The 20,505-nt window shown below is 46.1% G+C and overlaps 7 protein-coding genes across 7 annotated transcripts; 3 read left to right on the top strand and 4 right to left on the bottom strand.

Annotated features, from left to right (window-relative positions):
* Positions 1-138: 138 nt before the first annotated feature.
* L203_105319 (uncharacterized protein) lies at positions 139-471 on the bottom strand (the record flags this gene model as incomplete). The annotated part of the gene is made up of 1 exon (XM_066214687.1): positions 139-471. The coding sequence occupies one exon, from the start codon at positions 469-471 to the stop codon at positions 139-141; it is 333 nt and encodes a 110-aa protein (XP_066070784.1).
* Positions 472-1,751: 1,280 nt separating this feature from the next.
* On the top strand, positions 1,752-2,562 carry L203_105318 (uncharacterized protein; the record flags this gene model as incomplete). The annotated part of the gene is made up of 2 exons (XM_066214686.1): positions 1,752-1,912; positions 1,956-2,562. The coding sequence occupies 2 exons, from the start codon at positions 1,752-1,754 to the stop codon at positions 2,560-2,562; spliced, it is 768 nt and encodes a 255-aa protein (XP_066070783.1).
* Positions 2,563-4,057: 1,495 nt separating this feature from the next.
* Positions 4,058-4,906, bottom strand: L203_105317 (uncharacterized protein; the record flags this gene model as incomplete). The annotated part of the gene is made up of 5 exons (XM_066214685.1): positions 4,058-4,217; positions 4,272-4,319; positions 4,384-4,464; positions 4,545-4,555; positions 4,877-4,906. The coding sequence occupies 5 exons, from the start codon at positions 4,904-4,906 to the stop codon at positions 4,058-4,060; spliced, it is 330 nt and encodes a 109-aa protein (XP_066070782.1).
* Positions 4,907-6,335: 1,429 nt separating this feature from the next.
* Positions 6,336-6,806, bottom strand: L203_105316 (uncharacterized protein; the record flags this gene model as incomplete). Its single annotated transcript, XM_066214684.1, has 1 exon — positions 6,336-6,806. One exon carries the CDS (start codon positions 6,804-6,806, stop codon positions 6,336-6,338), a length of 471 nt encoding a protein of 156 aa, XP_066070781.1.
* Positions 6,807-7,807: 1,001 nt separating this feature from the next.
* Positions 7,808-8,818, top strand: L203_105315 (uncharacterized protein; the record flags this gene model as incomplete). The annotated part of the gene is made up of 4 exons (XM_066214683.1): positions 7,808-7,919; positions 7,971-8,305; positions 8,753-8,763; positions 8,812-8,818. The coding sequence occupies 4 exons, from the start codon at positions 7,808-7,810 to the stop codon at positions 8,816-8,818; spliced, it is 465 nt and encodes a 154-aa protein (XP_066070780.1).
* Positions 8,819-9,798: 980 nt separating this feature from the next.
* Positions 9,799-10,317, bottom strand: L203_105314 (uncharacterized protein; the record flags this gene model as incomplete). The annotated part of the gene is made up of 1 exon (XM_066214682.1): positions 9,799-10,317. The coding sequence occupies one exon, from the start codon at positions 10,315-10,317 to the stop codon at positions 9,799-9,801; it is 519 nt and encodes a 172-aa protein (XP_066070779.1).
* A 2,088-nt stretch (positions 10,318-12,405) lies between these two features.
* On the top strand, positions 12,406-14,792 carry L203_105313 (uncharacterized protein; the record flags this gene model as incomplete). The annotated part of the gene is made up of 2 exons (XM_066214681.1): positions 12,406-12,535; positions 12,586-14,792. 2 exons carry the CDS (start codon positions 12,406-12,408, stop codon positions 14,790-14,792), a joined length of 2,337 nt encoding a protein of 778 aa, XP_066070778.1.
* Positions 14,793-20,505: the final 5,713 nt, after the last annotated feature.

Below are 20,505 nucleotides of genomic sequence, written 5' to 3'. Positions count from 1 at the left end.
CATAATTTCTCCAGGAGTAAACTACGAGCTTACTGCTTAGGCATGCGAGTCATCTGCATGCCTACCTTTATTCTTTACTTTGACAGCCTACCTCTAACTGTTGAAAATCGTTGCGGACCCAACCCAGCTAGATTAACCTCAAGATGCCCTCAACATCGCCTCATGCTCTTTCTTTGCCTTGTGCAAGGTAGTTTCTAAATCGCGTGCACTACCTGCCCAATTTATGACGGTGTTTTCAAAGGATGAATTCTTAGATTTTTTACTCTCATTGTAAGCCAAATTGAGGTGCTCCCAGAGAGTATCAAACTGTTTAACCGCTGTTTCCACCTTCCAATCTCCCAGTGTCTCGCGCAATGCGTCTAGGTTCGTTTCGATACCTGAGAGGTTAATGGATGGATCGTTTAAGAATTGCAGACCATCCTCATAGAATTTTGAGCGAAGGACTAGAACTTTTCCATTTGCGTCAGTCATAGATCTTTCAAACTTTTCATAATGTTCCTCTCTTTCTACAGACCGCAGATACGGGTTAGATTCGTGGTCTGTTGCGTTGCTTGGATTCTGAGAGGATAAAGACCACCATCTAGACCTGGAGTGGCCCTGATTGCCGTCACTATTAGAAGGGCAGAGGTCTTTTGACTTTGTGACGTTACGTGAAACGAAGGGCATGGCTTAATAGAGTGTAGATGGCTGGTAGAAACCAGACCAGGGATAAGTGACAAGGATTGTGGCGACGTGTCTGAGGGCTGACGGTGACAACAATGGGCAACTACCATCCGCTTTTGACTCAACGCCAGCAAGCGCTGACGCTGCTACATCAGGCGGTGAAGCCGTTCAAAGACAGATTTCATCAATCATTTCCTTTAACATTCGCAGATAGCCTTCTTTTTCAAAAGCACTCCCGACACGAATACAACGGATATCGCAGTGGGCCATTGTCCCGTCTGTCTCTCCATAGATTTTGTCGGAATAGAAAATTGTGCTTGAAGTGTATAGATGAGTTGCGAAAGCGGGAGCCTGGTGAAAGATGAATGAGTGATGGATAGGCATGCGGATGACTGGCACGCCTAATGGTGTGGCTTGTAGCTCAGTCGCAGAGACACTTTTGTTACCATTCGTAACTTTCTTACCCATGCAATAATACAAACTCCGACAAGACTATCTCATTCATCGAGACTTGGTCAAGCTGTATTCGAGCAGCGGATCAAACGTGTGCATTAACTCCGTACACCGTGCAAAGAGGCTTCGACATATGTCGTTACCTTTGTAGCTGAAGCGACGGTTGCCAAAGTCAGAAAGGTTATTTCTTTTTACAACATCCGTAATCTAAAGGAAGAAGAGGCAAAGGTGCCACCACCACAGCAGCCGCAGAAAAAGCTGTATTCCACATTGTCTCCCAAGTCCGAGTCATACTACCTTTCAAGAGCCTTGACGGGTCTGTAATGGATATTCAACGTTTTAACTGCAGGTGGACAGTCAAGCTGGGACTGGGCAGAAGATGCTTGTGAGTGGTGGTAGGAATGGGAATGGATAGTCAAGTGTGATGAATGGGGCTTTGGGTTGATTATCTGTTTTTGTAATTAACTCATTTACGACAAGTTAATTACTCTTTAGTTAGCGGCTTGGGTTTTGTTACCTTTTTCTGTTAACTGGCAAGTCATGTCATAGTCCACAATCCATATCCATCTCTGTTTTCGCTTACTCAACCTTTACTTGCGCCTCCAGACGCAAAGCCAGCACTTGCACATCACAGGATGGAACGCCGACCATACTTTGGTTCAACCTCGGACTTCTTTCTCGTCACTCCGGGAACGGTTGTCAAGACGCCTCGCCCAAACTCGCCGAAAAACCAAGCAGCGCTCCTTATTGAGCAGCAGCTTTTGGAAAGGCTGGGCAAGCATCCTAGAATCGTTCCGTTCGTGCGCTCGTTTGTGACTAGGAGCTAACTGTCTCACCAGCTATCTTGGACCTCATCCCTCTGGCATCCTGCTTGCTGAGGCCCCGTATGGGAGCCTGCAGAGCTACATTGACACGAAACACGCCACACTGTCCACTCTCCATTGCTGGAATTTGTGGGAGCAAGTGACGGAAGCCATCGTGCATTTGCACAGCAAGGGCGTGATACACTCGGATCTGCGACCAGAGAACTTTGTGGTGCACCAAGCCCCTCAGCCATTTGCCGGTGTTTGGTTCTGCGACTTGGGCGGGTCGTTTTGTGCTGAGCTCGGCTTGGATGGTGAACGCCTGCCCGACATACCGTTTTCTGATCCCCAGATGGGAACTGAGTCGACGCCAGCAACCGATATCTTCAGTCTCGGGTCCATCTTTTACGCCATTCTGACAGGATATTGGCCCTACCTGGACCGCCCGCCGAACTGGACCTCTACAGAGGATTATCTTGCCTATTACGACCGGGCGGTCGAGCTGCTTAAGCAGAGGAAGTTCCCAGATGTGTCCGGCCTGGACGGTGGTGATGTGATCAAGGGATGCTGGGATCTTGAATACAAATCAGCCGAGGAGGTGCTGCAGGCTGTGAGGCTGAAAATGGCAGCGACGGACGTGTAGCTTGTACAAGATGGTAATATACCTGGACTGTTGGAATAAGTGATCCAACGGTGTATAAGATATGTACAAATAGTATCCGAGTAGAACAGTTGATACAAGTTCCACGTCACAAGAAAATTCCCACTCTTGTTTTACTAGGTATCTTTTACTAGTAATCATACTCTTTGTACATGGCAGTTTACGGAACATAACCCTTGTAAAAGTAGCAACGACAGATAACCATGTTACGCATTGCTACAATCGAGGGATGCATTGTTTTTGCTATGCTATGAGAATGTACACGGTGCTGTTGAGAAGGTATGTGAAGCTGGGACGAGATAAAATTGTAGATATAACGATCCTGTCTTCAGAGGACGGTGGTTGTTAGCTATAGGCTTTGGCTGTAAGAGGTAGTGAGACTCGTGAGTTGACGGTGGTTACAATCTTAATATCGCTCGTGGCTATTACGACCCTGCACATATACGGTATGTACGTTGTGTATCCATGACTGTAACACCAAGATTGCTTGCTGTGCGCTACTGTTTATAGCCATATTCAATAGATATACATACAGCATTCATAGGTTGTGGATCCTCTTTGATGATCTATTATCATATATTAGCCGCTATTACCATTTCACAATACCTACTACTCTACATTCAGACCACTCCTAGCCGAAACACCTACCGTCCGGGATTCCTGCTTCTCCTTCCATCCATTTCGCCTCTCTCGGACGCAGCAGTACTGCGTCCTATTCGTCCACCCTGTCTGGCTTCCGCTTAAGCCTGTCGGATTATAACTGGGATCTCTAACTGGGATAGACCATGGCAGGTAGTCGAGATGCATTCTCTACTAAACCGCGAGCATGAAATGCTTCCTTACGACTATCTTGGATCCTCCAACGGTCATCCAACCATTGCACTTCTCAAGATACAGCGCCTTCTCGCCCTCCCTGTCTATGGTGCTAGCATTATCATTCAACAACTCCAGAGCTGTTACTCGCTAAGAGTATACCGCCCGGATCATAATCACATAAAAGGAAGAAGGTGCACAAGTACTTTTGTTTGCATAGTGGCTAATATACTCGGTTGTCATTCGTAGAGTGAGGAATTTGCCAGCAACAACTGCTCGATTCTCCAACCAAAAGACTTTCTTTTGTGCTTCCCCATCCTTGCTTCTTTATACCTCACTTCACCTTCTTTCACTCTTGCATTACACAGGTCTCTGGTAGAACGAGCGATACACTACAGAATGGAGAAGCTTGCCTTCGCTTCGCAAGCATTCCTCTGCCAACGTCTCTCTGCCAAAACAACAATGGAGCGCATCGTTAAAACTGTCAACGTGGTCGAGCTGTTTCCAATCTTTTACAGCCGAAGCGAGGTCGTTACAATCTTTCAATCTTTCAACCTTCCAGAAACATTCTCTTCCTCCGTGGCCACTTGAAAAGTATATAACGCCGCTTCGAAACGTTGAATGGTTTATCAACCTTACCACACCTACACTCCCACACTATGACTCACAAATGGTTACCACTTACCGGTAATGTAGAGCAGACGGAAGCTGGCTCAGCCGCCTCCATTGCAGCGTCCAATGTACTGTCCAATGCTACCCAGCCACACGATACCACACTGCTGGATACCAGACGTGGACAATTGAGCGAACAGATGACCTCCCTACTTGCCACGGAATTAGCCTGGGCCCGCATGAGATCCGGAATAGGAGATGGATACTATGTCGACCATAGAGAAGCCGCCCTTGCTGATATCAACAACAATCCGCTAGTCCAAACAACTGTTAGAAACTTTGCTGATAGCGCGATCATTACCCCAAGAATGGGCTTACCCTTGATACTTAACGGGGGCGTTGTCCCAGAGGATGGACATTTTCGTTTGGTTGGTCATGCTCCCTTCAGTAATAATCGTCCTGAGGGGATAGTTGAGTTTAGTAGCCTTGGATACGACCCAAAGGCAACCAGGGCATACACCGACAAGGACAAAACCGACCTTTCTGCTGTCTCCAGAAGGTTGACAAATCAAACATTGGCGAGTCTTGCAAGTTATGGGATGCCAAACTCAACGTTTCCAGCAAACGCTTCGTCTGCCCTGTCACCTAACCGCTGTCTTCCAGTGGCCAAGTCAACAGATGTGGGAGGAAAAATGGAATCTTGTTTCAGAGACGATCTAGAGGCAATCAAAGAGGACTACGGTCTTTCTGATAATATGCCGCTATGGGGACTCTCTGCCGAGATCCAATCTGTTGACGTGGACGACGATGATTTGACGATGATGATGAAGATGGAATACTATGGCGGCGATGGGCCCTTGAACGGAAAAACGATAGAAAAAGATATGGTTTTGGAGGACATTGGCGAGCTGAACTTGGGGGGAAAGCCAATGTCGGATTTACAGCCGTAGAATGCGAGATATAAGGAAGGACTTGCTTATAGCTCCTGGCGAATGAGTATGCAAAGTTGAGATAAAAGACAGCTACACATGGTCACCCAAGCCAGTCTCTTCCCAACGTATAATGTGTTGGAATAAGTTGTGGTGATGGAATGGTATAGAGGATATGTGCAAGTGAAAGCCGAGTAGAATGGTTGACCGGTTAGTGTCACGTGACTAGGAATGCCTTTTCGTGTTGGCTTGTAGCTGTCATATAGTGCATTCTTATACATCTCATCTATGCGATAACAACGAAACACCAATGGCCATGCCTGTGTGCACAACACGGCTCCTCGCTATTGGCCCTACGGCCCTCTCCAATCTCTTCCTATTCTTCCTCGACCGTAGCACTCTATCTCGCATGCCATTGTCAGACGCCCACTCTCTACCGACAACTGAGATTCTATTCTAGTCATTGTCGATTGCTTTTCAAAACTGTCCCGCTTCGTGCCATGCAAAGAAGAAGAGTTTGGTGCTCCTGTTCTCGCCAGACTCTTTTGACAAAACATTATGTGCCTCCACGGAATTCCCTCCGACCGAGGTACGACTTTTACCTCCAACTTCTGGCGCGCCTTCCTCGATGGGTTAGGAACCAAACCCAACTTCTCGACTGCTTTTCATCCCCAGTCGGATGGACAAACGGAGAGAGTCAACCAAATACTGGAGCAATATCTAAGAACCTTCTGTAGTTTTAACCAAGACGACTGGTTCTCGCTCCTCGATCTGGCGGAATTCGCCTACAACAACTTAACTCATATATCGACAAAACTATCACCCCTCGAGGCAAACCATGGGTATCATCCTTATAGCCCAGTCTCTTTTACTTTGCCTATCTCTGGCTCCTCTTTGCCATTTTGAGTGCTAAAGGGTAAACCAGGTACGTTTATAGCTGTATGATTCCACTTTGAGTGCTAAAGTGTAAACCAGTGGCCTTTACAAACTGGCATTACAACATGTCAGGTTATGAGCCTCGGACGGTTCTAGCGAAGCCTTCGAAATCGCCATGGTGTGATGGTGTTACAGTCTTACTGTAACTTGCGGCGATGTCCGCCGATGGAGGCTTGTGTACATAGTTTACATTTGTATCTTAGTTTTCTCTTTTCTTTATAATTCTATTAATGTATGTCCGGGAGTTTATACTCTAGGCCCGCTATATTGCAGAATACTGGATCCCAAAACTATATCTAGACCTAGTGCCAAACCCTCAGATTTACCTAGACCCAAGAAACCGAGTTTGTGAGTCTTACCAGCCTACATAAAAAGAATTGTGAAGGGCCGTGACAGACATCCATCCATCTATCCATCTTCAAGTCTTATCAACAATAATATAGCCAACTCAACTATATCAACCTCTCATTCCTGACACCCTGACAATTCATTACCTCCCTTCTTAGACGTCTCAACTCTGTCTTCCGGCAACGGTTTTGCTGGTTCGTCTGTCAAAGCCGATTCTGCTACCTCCAAGGTAGACGCCATGACCGACAGAATTTCATCGGATTTTGCCCAGGAGTCATCGTGTTCAGCGGTGTAGTGGAGTTTTGTGCGGAGCTGGTCGGTTTGCTGTCTGGCTGTGTAAATAATGTCTTGGGGGGGATTTTCTGTTTCCAGTATAGCATTTAATGATCCCACAATAGGCTCTTTATTGAATAAGTGCTCGCCGTCTCCAAGTGTACTACGAAACGTTTTATATAAATCCGAGGCAAATTTGAAACTTTTACTGGATCTCTCAGGCCCTGTATAATCTGGCGATGTTATAGATAAATCATCATCAAGTAATTGCAATCTGGCGATGTTGCTGCTGGTGTCGCCGCCGAAGTCGGACATGTTTGAAGAGTGGATTTCAAGACAGGTTGCTGGGCGTCCGCCTCTCATTTATATCACAGCGAACCGGCAAAACACAACTCGGGCTATCGGGAACGACCCAGCATTCCTACAAAGGAGAAGCGCGTCGGGAATGCCTGTTCTAGCAATTACCTTTCAGCCTGCAGCACTGCAGCTGGACGTCTCGCTACATGCTTGGTTCTGACAGCGCATCATCGCTCCTTTCAGCCTGCTGCTGGCGTATACTTCCAGGCAGCTTGAGTGCTGTCTCTTTTGTGGCAGGGGCAGCGGAATGCTCCGCAGGAAACGGTGTGGGTTGGCAGCTGTTATGATGCTACACTTGCTGTGCCACGTTCACGTACTGTTCAGCGCACATCACAGCTGCAGAGTTTGTATAATTGATTCTATATGAAAGAATAGAATGATTAGTACAAGCTACAAAATAAATTGCAAGATCTTCTTGTGATGTGGTGTCATGAATGAGAACATTCAAGAGCTTTTCCATGAACGATAGTGAACCCAGAACCTAGGACTAAAACGAGACAAGCCCTCCAGCCTGCGCCAAAGACAATTGTGTGCAGGCCGCGACACGGTGGTTACCATTTAGTGTCACGTGACTAGGAAAGCCTTACTCGCGTTTATTTGGTAGCTTTCACGTACATGCAATTAATCACCAACGTTGACATGATTCCCATCTCTCCAAGACTGCATCGAGTATCAGACATTCAGAAATTACGGGAGGGCAGGCGAGACAGCTATCCACTGCGATATCCATTGTATTCATGCCGGTAGTACTTCGGAGAAAGTCCGCCCACACAGAGAAAAGAAAGATGCTTGCGAATGTCAAAGGAAGTGATTGAGAAAATCTGTCTGAACGGCTTCACCGCTTGCTAGTATTGGATTAAAAGCGGACGGAGGTGGCCAGCGGCTGTCAAAACTAGCCCCCCAGCCACATCGCCTATCCCTCGTTTAATTTCTGCCAGTTATCTACACTTTATTAAGCCATGAACTGGCCACCTGGTTCTGATCCAGACAATTCATTCTTGGAGCCGCTCCGTCTGCCTTCACCCGCTCTGGTTTATCCAAGCGACACACCAGCCGAAAATACATGGCGTGGTGAGTCTGAAAATAACAAGATATATAATAGCAAGGCTCAATCACATATAGATACGGCAATGGAAATTATCAGAACCCTTCGCATAGATTACGATAAAGATTGCGAGCATTTGCCAGCTGATTCAATAATGGCTGCTGACGTCAAAACGATTGGGACGAGCTTACAAATCCTGGAAGAAGCATCGGAAATTAGGGACAAGGAAGAAATGCGTGGTTTTACTGATACTCTCCTAGAGTACGCCAATACGGCTGTCAGTAGGCTTTCAGAACATAAGGATTTCACCTGGCATGGTCCCTTCGGAAGATGGATAGAGAGATTAGACAGATTAGATCATGTCTTGAACCAGGCAGAGACAGAGGAGCAGTCGGCGGTGGAGACATCCAGGGTAGATCAAACTGGAGCCTGATCCGCAAATGATTCATAAAAAATTGGAGAGAAATTTATGAAAGTACCAGAACGGCTGTGGAAGTAAAGAATAAAAGGTAGGCGTGCAGGTGGCTTGCGTGACTAATTGGGGGATGCATGGTCTGCTCTACAGTCTGATAGTGCACACGAGATTATTAAGCAGATATGTACAATTGTTAAAATAGTAAATCACGAGCAAGATGAAAGTGTGGAGATGAACAAGAAAACAGACCCAGCGGGCGAAAGAATGAGACTACGACGAAAGCAAGCATGGGCACGATGGCAAGAATCTTGACAGAGTCGAAAGCAACACACCCTGTGAATGACAGAGAAAGCTCTGTTCGAGGGATCATGGGTAGGGAGAGGTCATGACAGTTGGGCATAGAGTGTGTTTTGAGCAGGTGGGATTGCTAGATAGCCGTTGTAGAGTGTAGAATGGTAGGTGCTTTTGAGGAAGCACTCCTGGCTCATGGCTCACTGTAAAAGGATGTGAGTCGCCGGCTTGGTCTATGCCAGCTATGCAGTTGCCAGCCAAGCAGTCGAGTGCGAATACCGGGCTGGTAGCTGTGTCCGCATACGCGTACTGTCGGTGACCGTCTCGAGGCGTGAAGATACCACTGGATTACTGCTGGATCACCCAGAGTCTGGCTGGGTGGATATGCTGCCGACAGGCTTGGGTGCTTTGAAGCGAGAAAAGTACTCTGGGTCAGGTGAAAGGGCACCGCTGATTGAGAATCTACGCGCGGGAGAGTCACGTCGTGAATGCTGGTCTGCGGCGCGGGGGAGAGTACTGTCAGGATCATGTACAAGGTGCGGATATAAGAACACAGCATGCTGTGTATGCCTCAGAATGGTATAGTTGGTTGAACTAGAACCTGGCTGAAGGATGCAAAGCAAACAAGATATAAGGAAGGGATTGTGGTTCATAGTTTCCTCAAGGAATGAATCTTGATAGCTGTCTTCATCTATTTGAGATAGATACTCCTAGATAATCCACAAGTCCCAAGCACTCCCAGACCAAGCCCAAGAACAGCCTCATTCCTGACAAGTACATGTTCTCGGTGTAGAGGCGAAAAGATCCCGCATGGGCTTTGTTCAGGTCAAGCTCGATGCCATCTTTGCTTTGTAGTTTTACTGATGAGCCAGGTTTGAGATTAACGAGCTGGCGGATATACTGGACGTGTGGCGAGGTGTTGTGTGATGAATGATAAGTTGCGATCCTTTATCTGAGGTGTGCAACTAATGTCCATTCGTTCAGTTTCCCTTTATCTGTCTACAATGTTGAAGTATCCTGTTGTGTACTTAGTTCGCTGTATAATTAATATATATATAATAGAACACATCCATAGTCTTCTCCTTAGAGATGTATCATAAGTCTCAAGCCTAATCATCCTATTCAATCACATAATCCATCTTCTATTATTATTCTTCCTTCTTCATCCACTTATCAATAGTGTTGTCAGAGACACTCTCCTATTCTCCTCTCTCCGGCCTTCTCTCGTGTTGGCCTTCTCTGACATATTGTTGGTACCATTTCCGTGGCGGTGAAGGGGGGCCATGCCGTTCAACTTCAGGTACGTCTGTAGTGCTCTGTGCAGTGCTCTGTGCGGCGGTTCCAGCTCCTGCCCCGCTTTGAGATGGCATTGATTCCTTCTTCAGACAGAAACATAACCTATCTGCATCTTCGTCCACCTCATCCAGTACCTTTTTAAACACACTGTCGGCGTCGAGACTACTGGCTTCGGCGATGCTCACGGCTTTGAGGAAGCCTTGAAGGGTCCTACTATGAAGCTCCTTGCCTTTCTCGAGCACATTATTGGCCTTCTGGTCGTACGCACTTTTCAGTTCCCATAAAGATTCGCTAATGGGCTGGAGAACATCTTGATATTTTTTTTCCTTGATATTGTGTTTCCGACTCCAAGGTTCCGAGTCCAGCGCCAATTGTTGCAATGAAATCAGCACCAGTTTTTGTATATCCATCCTCGCCGACATAATATCCCTCCTGGTGATTACCTTCGATGAAACTCATCGCTCAACAAGGACCAATTGCTGGTTACAATGGGAATACTAATGTTCAAAAGTAGTGAGGCGTATGGCAACGTTTTTGGATGTTGAATTGTGCAGACAGCTGGCGACAGCTTTTTACTTTGACCCAACCGAAACAAACACCAGAGCTGCTATGTAGGGCGATGCCACGTTCAAAAACAGACTTATCCGTCTTCAAGATTTATCTGCCGCTTGCTCTTTTGTTTGTTGGCGGGGTTTTCAGAGGCACTGTAGAGGTGAACACAATGGATAGGGTAGCGAGTCGTGATTTTGCTTTTCCTGGAACCACTGTTGAGTGAGCGGTGTTGGAAATTTAAAACGGCGAAGGACTGTCATAATCCGCCGATGTGGGAGTCAGCCGAGAAAGAGAGGGAGAGGTTGAATGCCTCTGGCTCAACAATGTCGGTAGGTGAGTCTGATGAATGATAAGTCAAGACTTCCTTTATCTGTGCACACAACTTATAGATTCCAACACTCTGTCAGGATCATGTACAAGGAAAGAATATAAGACCCCAGGATACTTGTCAGAATACCGCTAGGACGGGCCGACCACTAGATTATTAGAGAGGAGTGCCTCTGGCTGGTAGATAGGAATAGTAAGACCTGGGAGATTTAGAGACTAGGATTGTTTAATTTCAAGGTGAGACAATTGATACTTCTCCAAGGGAAAGGCTATGGAAATGTTCTATATTATATATCTATGCGAAAGCTGTACAAAGAATGAAACAGACAGCAAGGTAGACGAGCGTAGTAGAACTAACAAAGTGAATCTGGCAGAGGAAACGTTAGTTGTGTGCACAGATAAAAAAAGTCATGGCTTGTCATTCATCACATACAAGCAGTTGCATTATATATACTTGTTCTTTGGTGATGCAACAATTGTCACATTCCAAACAACCTTGCATGTCTCCATCCAAACCGCTAGCCTCGACATCTCGTGGAGCGAGTCGAATCCGCCTTTCTCTCCTCTTGTCTTTCTGGTCAGTCCTCGTTGGGTCCCACTCTGACAGATCCAACGTTGTCGAAGTAAGAGTGACCGAATTGAACATAGGATATGTGGTAGTGGAAGCTGTCAAACGTTGGAATGATGACGTGGAATATAGGCGATGCGTGATAATGTGATCGGAGTTGTACTAGTAAGGCCTTTTCGTTCAGCGCGTGGGTTTTGATTGCTGCTGTTTTCACGACAGGCTCATGCCAAAACCTACGCCTATAGAAACAAACCGACGCGGCGACCTTATTGTGGAAGCACCAGCAATTCCGCAAGGCATCCACAAGCCCTTACACACTCAGAACATGCACTAACCTTCTGGTCAAAGATTCGGGCTCTGTTTTATTGGACGACCATCTTCCGAGCAGACGCTCATCGAGCTTGCTTACTCGTATGAACAGCGCCTCACCGCCTGCCACTCCTGCTGCCAATGCATGACTTACTCTTACGGTAAAGCCTGAACGGGTGCCAAACATGCGCCACTTTGTTGCAGGACTGAAGCTGGGGCTCGTTGTTTGTTACTCTCCGTTTGGACTTTTCCGTCTGTTTGTTGTACTTGTCTGCTTCTACTGGGTTCACTAACCAAACTTGTTGCATATAGTGTTTATCGAGCTGCACTCGCATTGCTGTCATGAAGATGCGGATGATTGGGATCATGCGCCTGAACGAAAAGATCGCAGTGATGCAGTCAGAGTTGCATTGTTATTTATTGCCTATATGCCACGTCATCGCTCCAAGGTTATGGCTCCAGATCTATATGACCCACATACACCTCAGAATAGAAAACACCAGCTGCAGGATAATCGGAGATATATGTAGACGTGTGAGGAATAGGCATGGGAGTGTCTGGCACGCCTAACTGGGTAGATTTGCTGTTGCACACTTGATAACTCACCTTTTCTCTTTTGTTTTATCATATGCTGCCGATATAACGGGTTAAATCCTTGGAAACTCCTTAACAAGCTGCCTCGTGTCTCGGGAGCGAACAACATCGACATCTACAGACCATCTTCGTCCTCATCTGGAGGTTTCTTTTCAGCATCATGTCCGAGTCAGATCAAACCAGATCCAAGATCATCCAAGACCACCCGATTGCAAACGGTCTTGACGCTTTCCGCGCCTATTCTCGGCCACTAGTCACAACAAACAACATCAAACTGCTTAGCAGAAAGAGTGAGTCGTGAATACATTTCCGTAGAAAGCCCTCATTAACCATCCTACAGACGTACGGAATGTTACGTTGATTCTTCTGTCAGCTCTCCTGGATCTCCCCGTGCCCAGCCTTCTACAGTCAAAAAGGTCGGCCCAATATAAGATTCGAGATGATATCTTGCGCCTAGACTCCGCTGCCTCGTCTAAGGATTTTGATTTCGACCACATCATACCACTTCTCGAAGCAGCTCTTGCCGATAACCTAGAGGATGCGCTGATATGGGATCGCGTTGCCGATGCCGCTGCCGCCCTCAACGTCACACCACCTCCCGGACTGACGCCTCTTCCCGTCCAACAAACCCCACGGGTGCATTCCACAGGTGGCATTGTGAGCTCATCTGAACGCCGAAGTGACATTGATCCAGTCCTTAAGAGGGAGCTTGGGCAATTACGTGTTGAACTTCCTAGTTTCCATGCTACCTTCTTCGGAAGGGTTGCGGGTCTAGAAAGAGCAGCGGCGGCTGTTTTCCAGAGCTGTACGAGCGGCAGCGATCCACTCTTCCAGGAGGGGTGGATGGGTTGGCCAACAGACGCAAACGAAGGTGCGGTCATTGGCTGGTTTAAGGATGTAACGGCAAAGCTGGTGGCTTTTGCAGACGGCCGTCGCCCTCCCCAGACTCAACGCTGGCTACTTGCGCAACCTAACACGCCTCTCCAGGGTTCTACTGCTAAGCGCAAGTTGGACATTGGTTTCGTGCGCGGTCCAAAGCCTGAGGAAGGCTCTCCATATCTCTGGTCGCAAGTACTCGTACCTGGCGAGCTGAAGAATAATCCCTCGGCAGATACCCACGCGAAGGCGTGGCTTGACCTTGGCAGATACGTTAGGGAAACACTGTCTGCGCAAGATACACGTCGTTTTGTGCTGGGGTTTACTTTATGTGGCTCCATGATGAGGATATGGGAATTCGATCGGCTTGGGGGTATTGCCTCCGACAAATTCGATATAAACAAAGAGGGAGAGCGGTTCGTATCGACCATCCTAGGATTCCTTTGGATGAGTGAGGAGGACCTGGGATTCGATCCTACGATAATCACATGCGGCGACAAGCGGTATATTGATATCGAACGAAACGGTCAGGAAGAGCGTATTATCATTAAGGAAACCATGAGATGGGCGCGGTGCGTTGTCGGCCGGGCCACTACCTGTTGGGAAGCCTACGCCGAGAAAGACCCGGAGAAGCCACTTGTTATCAAAGACTCGTGGCAATACCCAGAACGCGATCACGAAGGGGAACTGCTTCGGCAAGCGATGGAGAAAGGAGTTATCCATGTTGCCCGACACTATTACCATACCACCGTCCGCGTTGGTGATAAGGACGATGACGTTCTAGCCAACATTCGACGAGGGATAGACCTTTCAGAAGCGGTGCATTCCCGATTGGATCTCCCAAAGAAGGCGACTGCCATTACAAGTGCGACTGGCACGCCGAGCCAAAGCCGCAGCAGTAGCACTAGTGTCAAGGCTGGTGTCAAGCGCCCATTTAGCAAAACTAGCCTGCCGCTACCACTCAGTAAGCTCTCCATCTCAACGTCTCAAACAGAAGCCAGCACAGATATGCTGTCTAATCGAGTACATCGGCGAGTTATTCTTTGTGATTATGGAAAACCAATATTCAAAGCAAGCTCTCGAGTAGCCCTTCTTGCCGCGATGGAACGCTGCATTGCAGGACATGAATCCCTATTACAAGCCGGTTTTCTGCACCGAGACATCTCCATCAATAATCTCATGATAGACGAAGACAATGACAATGCCTTCTTGATCGATCTTGACCTTGCAATCAGGGTACCGCGGATAGGTGCGTCTGGGGCAAAGGGGATAACTGGCACGAGAGCGTTCATGGCTATCGGGGTACTTTGGGGTCACGAACATTCGTTCATGCACGACCTAGAATCTTTTTTCTGGGTTCTCTTCTGGATTTGTATCCATTATGATGGTCCAGGTAAACACATCAGCTCTGAGTACGATGAATGGAATTATGAGGGGGATTTCAAGTTAGGTGTGCTGAAAGCTGGCACGATAGTTGATGAGAACGCGTTTGTGGCCACCATGTTTAACTCTTTTACGCCTTTCTACAAACCTTTGATCCCGTTGATGAAAAAAATCCGGAAAGAGGTTTTCCCTAACAACCAGAGGTGGATGACGGCAAACATGGAGTTGTATTCCTTGATCAAGGGAATCCTTGTCGAAGGTCAAAAAGACCCGGAAATACTTGGTTAACATAGAACGTGGCGTTACTGCTTGAATAAGATACCCATTGTAGTGTCATGAATAAGAACGTTCGAAGCCTTTTCCATAAACGATAAGTACTAACAGGATTCTTTATTTATTAGCACAACTGATGTCTGCCCTGCTGTTTTATATCATTATCTCTTATCAGCGACATTACTTAACGAAATCCTTTACTCTACGAAGACAACAATTGTACACTTTGTTGGTTTGTTTCGTTGCATTGTACAGCTCTAATTATAAGATATAAGAACTAAGATTGCACTTACCGTTTCCCCAGAGATGTATCATATGTCAACCGTAAGCCAACCATACGCCTCATACACCTATCCTCCACTCTACTCCAACTCTTAATCCTATTTCGTCAATCTATCTACCAATGCTGTAGAGCCAGAGACATTCCTTCAGACTCTCTTCCTCGTCATCTATCTTTCTCCAGCTTCCTTCCGCGTTAGCCGTCCTGACACCATCAGTAATGTGGGCGGTTGGGTTTGGATTTTTGGAGACATGTGAAGCTCAGCTCATGGCCTAATAAAGTACAAATAGCTGGTGGAAACTAAACCAGGGATAAGCAACGAGCATTGTGGCGACGTGCGTGGAAGTGTTGGTTTTGACAATAGCTGGCAGCTGCTATCCGCTTTTGACCTAGTACCAGCAAACGCCGAAGCCGTTCAAAGATATGTTTCTCCAATCATTTCCTTCGAGATCCGCCAATAGCTTTCTGTTCTCTGTGTGGGCGGACTTTCTCAGAAGCACTACCGGCATGAATACAATGGATATCGCAGTGGATAGCTGTCTCGCCTGCCCTCCCGTAATTTCCGAGTGTCTGATACTCGATGCAGTCTTGGAGAGATGGGAATCATGTCAACGTTGGTGATTGATTGCATGTACGTGAAAGCTACCAAGTAAACGCGAGTAAGGCTTTCCTAGTCACGTGACACTAACTGTAACCACCGATTCTACTTTGTTCCCACTCCCACATATTCTATATACAATTCCATCACCGTTACTTATTCCGACACAGCGGCCGTAGGTTTTGTCTTGTTTGTTTGTTTTGGGTTCTGGCTGCAATGTAGAGAAGTTGGAAGATAAATGAAGTGGAACTGGAAGAAGTAGACAAGAGAAATCGTAAGCGAATAGATACAACAAGAGAAACCCAAAAAAAGCCTATCTAGTCTCAGCTAAACTGGAATAGACCCAAAAGTTTGATGCGGTGATGGTAGACAATAAATATTTGTGGTTGGAAGAAGGATATTTTGTTGCCTGATGCTGTCACAATACTACTTCTCTTGTCGCTACTTGTGCTCGTGCTGTGTACACTGTTGTTTTCTTCCGATGATTGCCACTTAGCAGCCTTGCGCGGTGGTAATACACGGCTGGAATCGGGCTCATCTTGGGCGAGCTGCTCTTGTGTCATGTGCCTCAGTGCCGTATCATGCGTTTGTTGATGCACATCATGCCGTCCATTCTACCACATCTGGTAGGTTAGCATGTAACAGCGTAACTATGCGTCAGCGGTCGAAACGTTTTTGGATAACGGTAAGAGATGACCAAGTTGTTAACGAAAGCTGGCGTTCTCCACCACAAGCCACGAACAAGGATTATGAACTGGCGGAGATTTGATGCAAGTCCGCTGGAGCCAGCATGTTACAGTCCTTACTGTAACCTTGCGAAGATGGAAGGAAGCCCGCTGGTGGAGGTTGTGTATATAGTTTATATTTGTATCTCTGTTTTCTCTTTTCTTTTATAATTATATTAATGCAAGTTGGAGAGTAATTTGCTCTACGCCTGTTCTGATATAATACATACTCTTGTGCAACCTAGAACCCAGAAACCGGGAACCAAGAACCCAGAAACCGAGAACCAAGAACCAAGAACTAAGAATCTAGAACTAAGCCGCCATACCCGACCTGCGACAAAGACAGAGTTGAGCAGGCGCTAACAATTTAATATAATTATCTTTCGCACCTCGGGATATGGACACCCAAGAAATAGTTGATCCCAAACACTATAACTTGAGTGTCAGGAATGGGTGGTTGGTATAGTTGAGTTGGTTGATTTGTTGTTGATAAAGACTTAAGGATAGATAGATGAAGGGATGTCTCTGACTTGACAATATTGGAAGAGGAATGGATAAGAATAATAAATATAGATGGAGGTAGGGTTAGACGTATGATACATCACTGGAGAACTATTGTAGATAGCAAGTCCAGTATATATATGTAGAGGGGAAACAGAGAATCGCGGATGTACGAATGAACGCCGGATATCCAGTACCGCGGCGGAAATGACTAAGTAAAAAAAATAAAGAAAAGAAAGAGCGGACATTGTTCCGATGTCCGTATTCATCACAGTGGAGGTTTTGGAAAACATGGCTATAAAGGAAGCTGAGGATTGGGAAACCTTTGAGGAGTTCCGAGAAGAGGCTATAAAAGTGGATGAGCATCGTAGAAAAATAGAAAACCTGAAAAAAGAGAATTACGGTAGGTATCCGGTCAACCGCCCTGTGCTACCTAAACAAAACTCCTCTGGTATGTACACCACGCCAGCGATAACTCCTGGTGAGCCGCCAGTTGAGTGGTTCAATGGACAGCTATCGGTGGGTGAAAAAGCGTGGAGGAAGAACAACAACCGTTGTTTAAGGTGCAGAGCACCTGGTCATATCGCCCAGTTTTGTCCAAGTGCGATGAACCAGGTGAGACACGTGCAACTGGAAAAGGGTGAGGAACAAGATGTAGAAGTGAGTAAACGTACTCGTTCCCTCCCAAGCCTTAAGCCATCAACACCTTTTTCTCCTGGATCTCTACCATTGTCACGAACTAACAAGCAACCAGAAGTAAAAATGCTTCTGAGTAGCGATAGAAATGTGTACAAAAATGTGATCGCGTTATTGGATACCGGGTCCAGTGGCTGTTTCATTCAGCCTTCGAGTGCGCTATTGAAATCAGCAAAGATTACCCAACATAAGACGAAAGTAATAATGAAGTATCTTGATGGCCATCGAAAACAGTTCGACAACCTCAGTTTTACTGAATTATGGATAAAAGTTCACCCAAATGAACCAGCCATCCAAGTCCAAGCGGATATCATAGCATTCAACGGCCCAGAAATGTTGTTGGGCGACGAATTCATGGCTAAGAATGGTTTGAAGATTGATTATGACAAGCTTACAGTGACATTTAGAAAACCAAGTTCTTTCGGTACCAGTGTAAATGCTATTAAAATAGAAAAGCATAAGTGGAAAAACTCGATGCTGAATGTAAGAAGAAGTGAAATAAGAAATGCTGGAGAAAACAAATTAAGTAAAAGTGAAGAGGAAAAAGAAACAAAAGAAATTAAGCAAGTTGTTCCTTTGCCATTTCATGAGTTCCTTGACTTGTTTAGAGAAAGCAGAAGTAAAACACTTCCACCTTCTCGAGCAAAATATGACTTGCCAATTGAATTGGTCCCGAACGCGGAAGTCAAGAAAACGGGCATTTACCCAATGTCACGTCCTGAAGAAGATTTTCTTCGACAATGGATAAGAGACGGACTTGCCAGTGGTCATCTACAAAAATCCCAGTCACCCTATGGTGCTCCTGTCTTCTTAATTCCCAAACAAGGTAAAGTACCATACCGTGTGGTGACTGATTACAGAGCAATCAACAACAAAACAATAAAAAGCAGTTATCCGATTCCCCGCCTAGATGCTTTAATTGAACGTCTTCAGACGGGTCATGTGTTCACAAAGCTCGACTTGAAAGGCGCATACCAACTGTTGCGCATCAGAGAAGGAGATGAGAACAAAGCGGCACTGAAGACGAGGTATGGTACGTACAATTCTCTGGTCGTTCGTGACGGGTTGTGCAATGCGCCTGCAAGCTTTCAATATTTCCTCAATGATATCTTTGAGGATCTACTGGATGAAGGAGTAGTGGTTTATATTGATGACATTGTTGTTTATGCAAACACAAAGAAAGAACTTACTGCCTTAGTTTACGAAGTACTACGTCGCCTGTGGGAAAACAAATTAGTGGTGAACGCAACAAAGTGTGAGTGGGAACAGGAAGAAATAACATTCTTAGGTCACAAGGTATCACACGGTAAAACACATCTACCTAGCGATAAGATCAAAGCAGTAGTAGACTGGCCAACTCCAAAGACGATGAAGCAATTAAGAAAATTTCTTGGGTTCTCCAGTTGGTGTCGAAGATTCATTAAAGACTATGCTCACATAACAGGACCATTATCAAAACTTCTACGCAAAAACGCTGAGTGGGAATGGGATATTGATTGTCAAAAAGCATTTGAAACATTACGAAACGCATTTGTATCTGATCCGATAATGAAATTATACGATAACTCCCAACAAGTCATTCTTGAAACAGATGCGTCGGATTGTGCGGTAGGTGCGGTAGCCTTTCAATACTTTCGAAACACAGAAACAGGGATTTTACACAAGCATGCTGTGGCTTATTGGTCACGACTTATGTCTGATACTGAACGTCGTTATTCGGTAGGTGAAAAAGAGTTACTAGCAATCGTAGATGCACTCAAGGAATGGAGAACTTGGCTATTAAGTTGCCCAGGGCCAATTCAAATCATCACGGATCACAAGAACCTCGAATACTTTATGGAGAAGCGTCAACTAGGACGTAGACAAGGAAGATGGCTTGATGAATTAGCTGAGTTCAATTTCCAAATATATTATCGACCAGGACATGAAAACGATGCTGCTGATGCTTTATCGCGTAGACCAGATTACCACATAGGCAAAGGCGTATCAATAGACGAAGCAACAAACCCATCTAGCTTCGCACAATTGTTACCTACGATGAAAGAGTGGAATGAAGAAAAAGAAGTAGAAAGGCATATTAGAGGAGTCAGAGTGAGCACAAGTTGTAATGAGAAAAACCTTTCATTGCGAGAAAAACTTATCAGAGGCATCATGATCGATGAAAACTTGGCCAAGATGCGTGCTAGTGGACTTCAGATGGTACCTTATGGGCAAACATCGACAAATCATTGCAAACTTGTTGGCTGGACAGTAGACGGATTACTAACATTCAAGGATCGTATAGTAGTTCCAGAGTATGAAGGCGCAAGACTCGATATTTTGCGTATGCGGCATGATTCAAAGTTCACTGGCCATCCCGGTAGAGATCGAACTCTTGGGATGATAAAAAGGGATTATCACTGGGATCAAATGAAAAAGACGGTTACTGTCTACGTCAAGTCATGCCATGAGTGTGCTCGACATAAACCAAAACGGCATGCTCCTTACGGTCTACTACAACCTCTACCAGTTCCATCTCGTCCATGGACAGAGATTTCGATGGACATGATCGGCCCATTGCCCAAGTCTGAAGGCTACGATGCTGTATTAGTCGTAGTAGATCGATTCTCGAAAATGGCTCACTTCATTCCTGTCACAACGAGCCTTACGTCGGCTACGCTTGCTCAGCTTTTTGTCCAACATGTCTTCTCAAAACATGGAATTCCAGAAAAGGTGGTATCCGACCGAGGTTCTATATTTAGGGGGTTAGGGGTTAGGGGTTAGGGGTTAGGGGTTAGGGGTTAGGGGTTAGGGGGTTAGGGGTTAGGGGTTAGGGGTTAGGGGTTAGGGGGTTAGGGGTTAGGGGGTTAGGGGTTAGGGGTTAGGGGGTTAGGGGGTTAGGGGGTTAGGGGTTAGGGGTTAGGGTTAGGGGTTAGGGGTTAGGGGGTT

The sequence above is a fragment of the Cryptococcus depauperatus genome, chromosome 7 (assembly GCF_001720195.1).
Source record: "Cryptococcus depauperatus CBS 7841 chromosome 7, complete sequence".
NCBI classification, from domain to species: domain Eukaryota; kingdom Fungi; phylum Basidiomycota; class Tremellomycetes; order Tremellales; family Cryptococcaceae; genus Cryptococcus; species Cryptococcus depauperatus.
The sequence above is the reverse complement of the archived record's forward strand: the minus strand, read 5'-3'. Positions and strand labels throughout refer to the sequence as shown.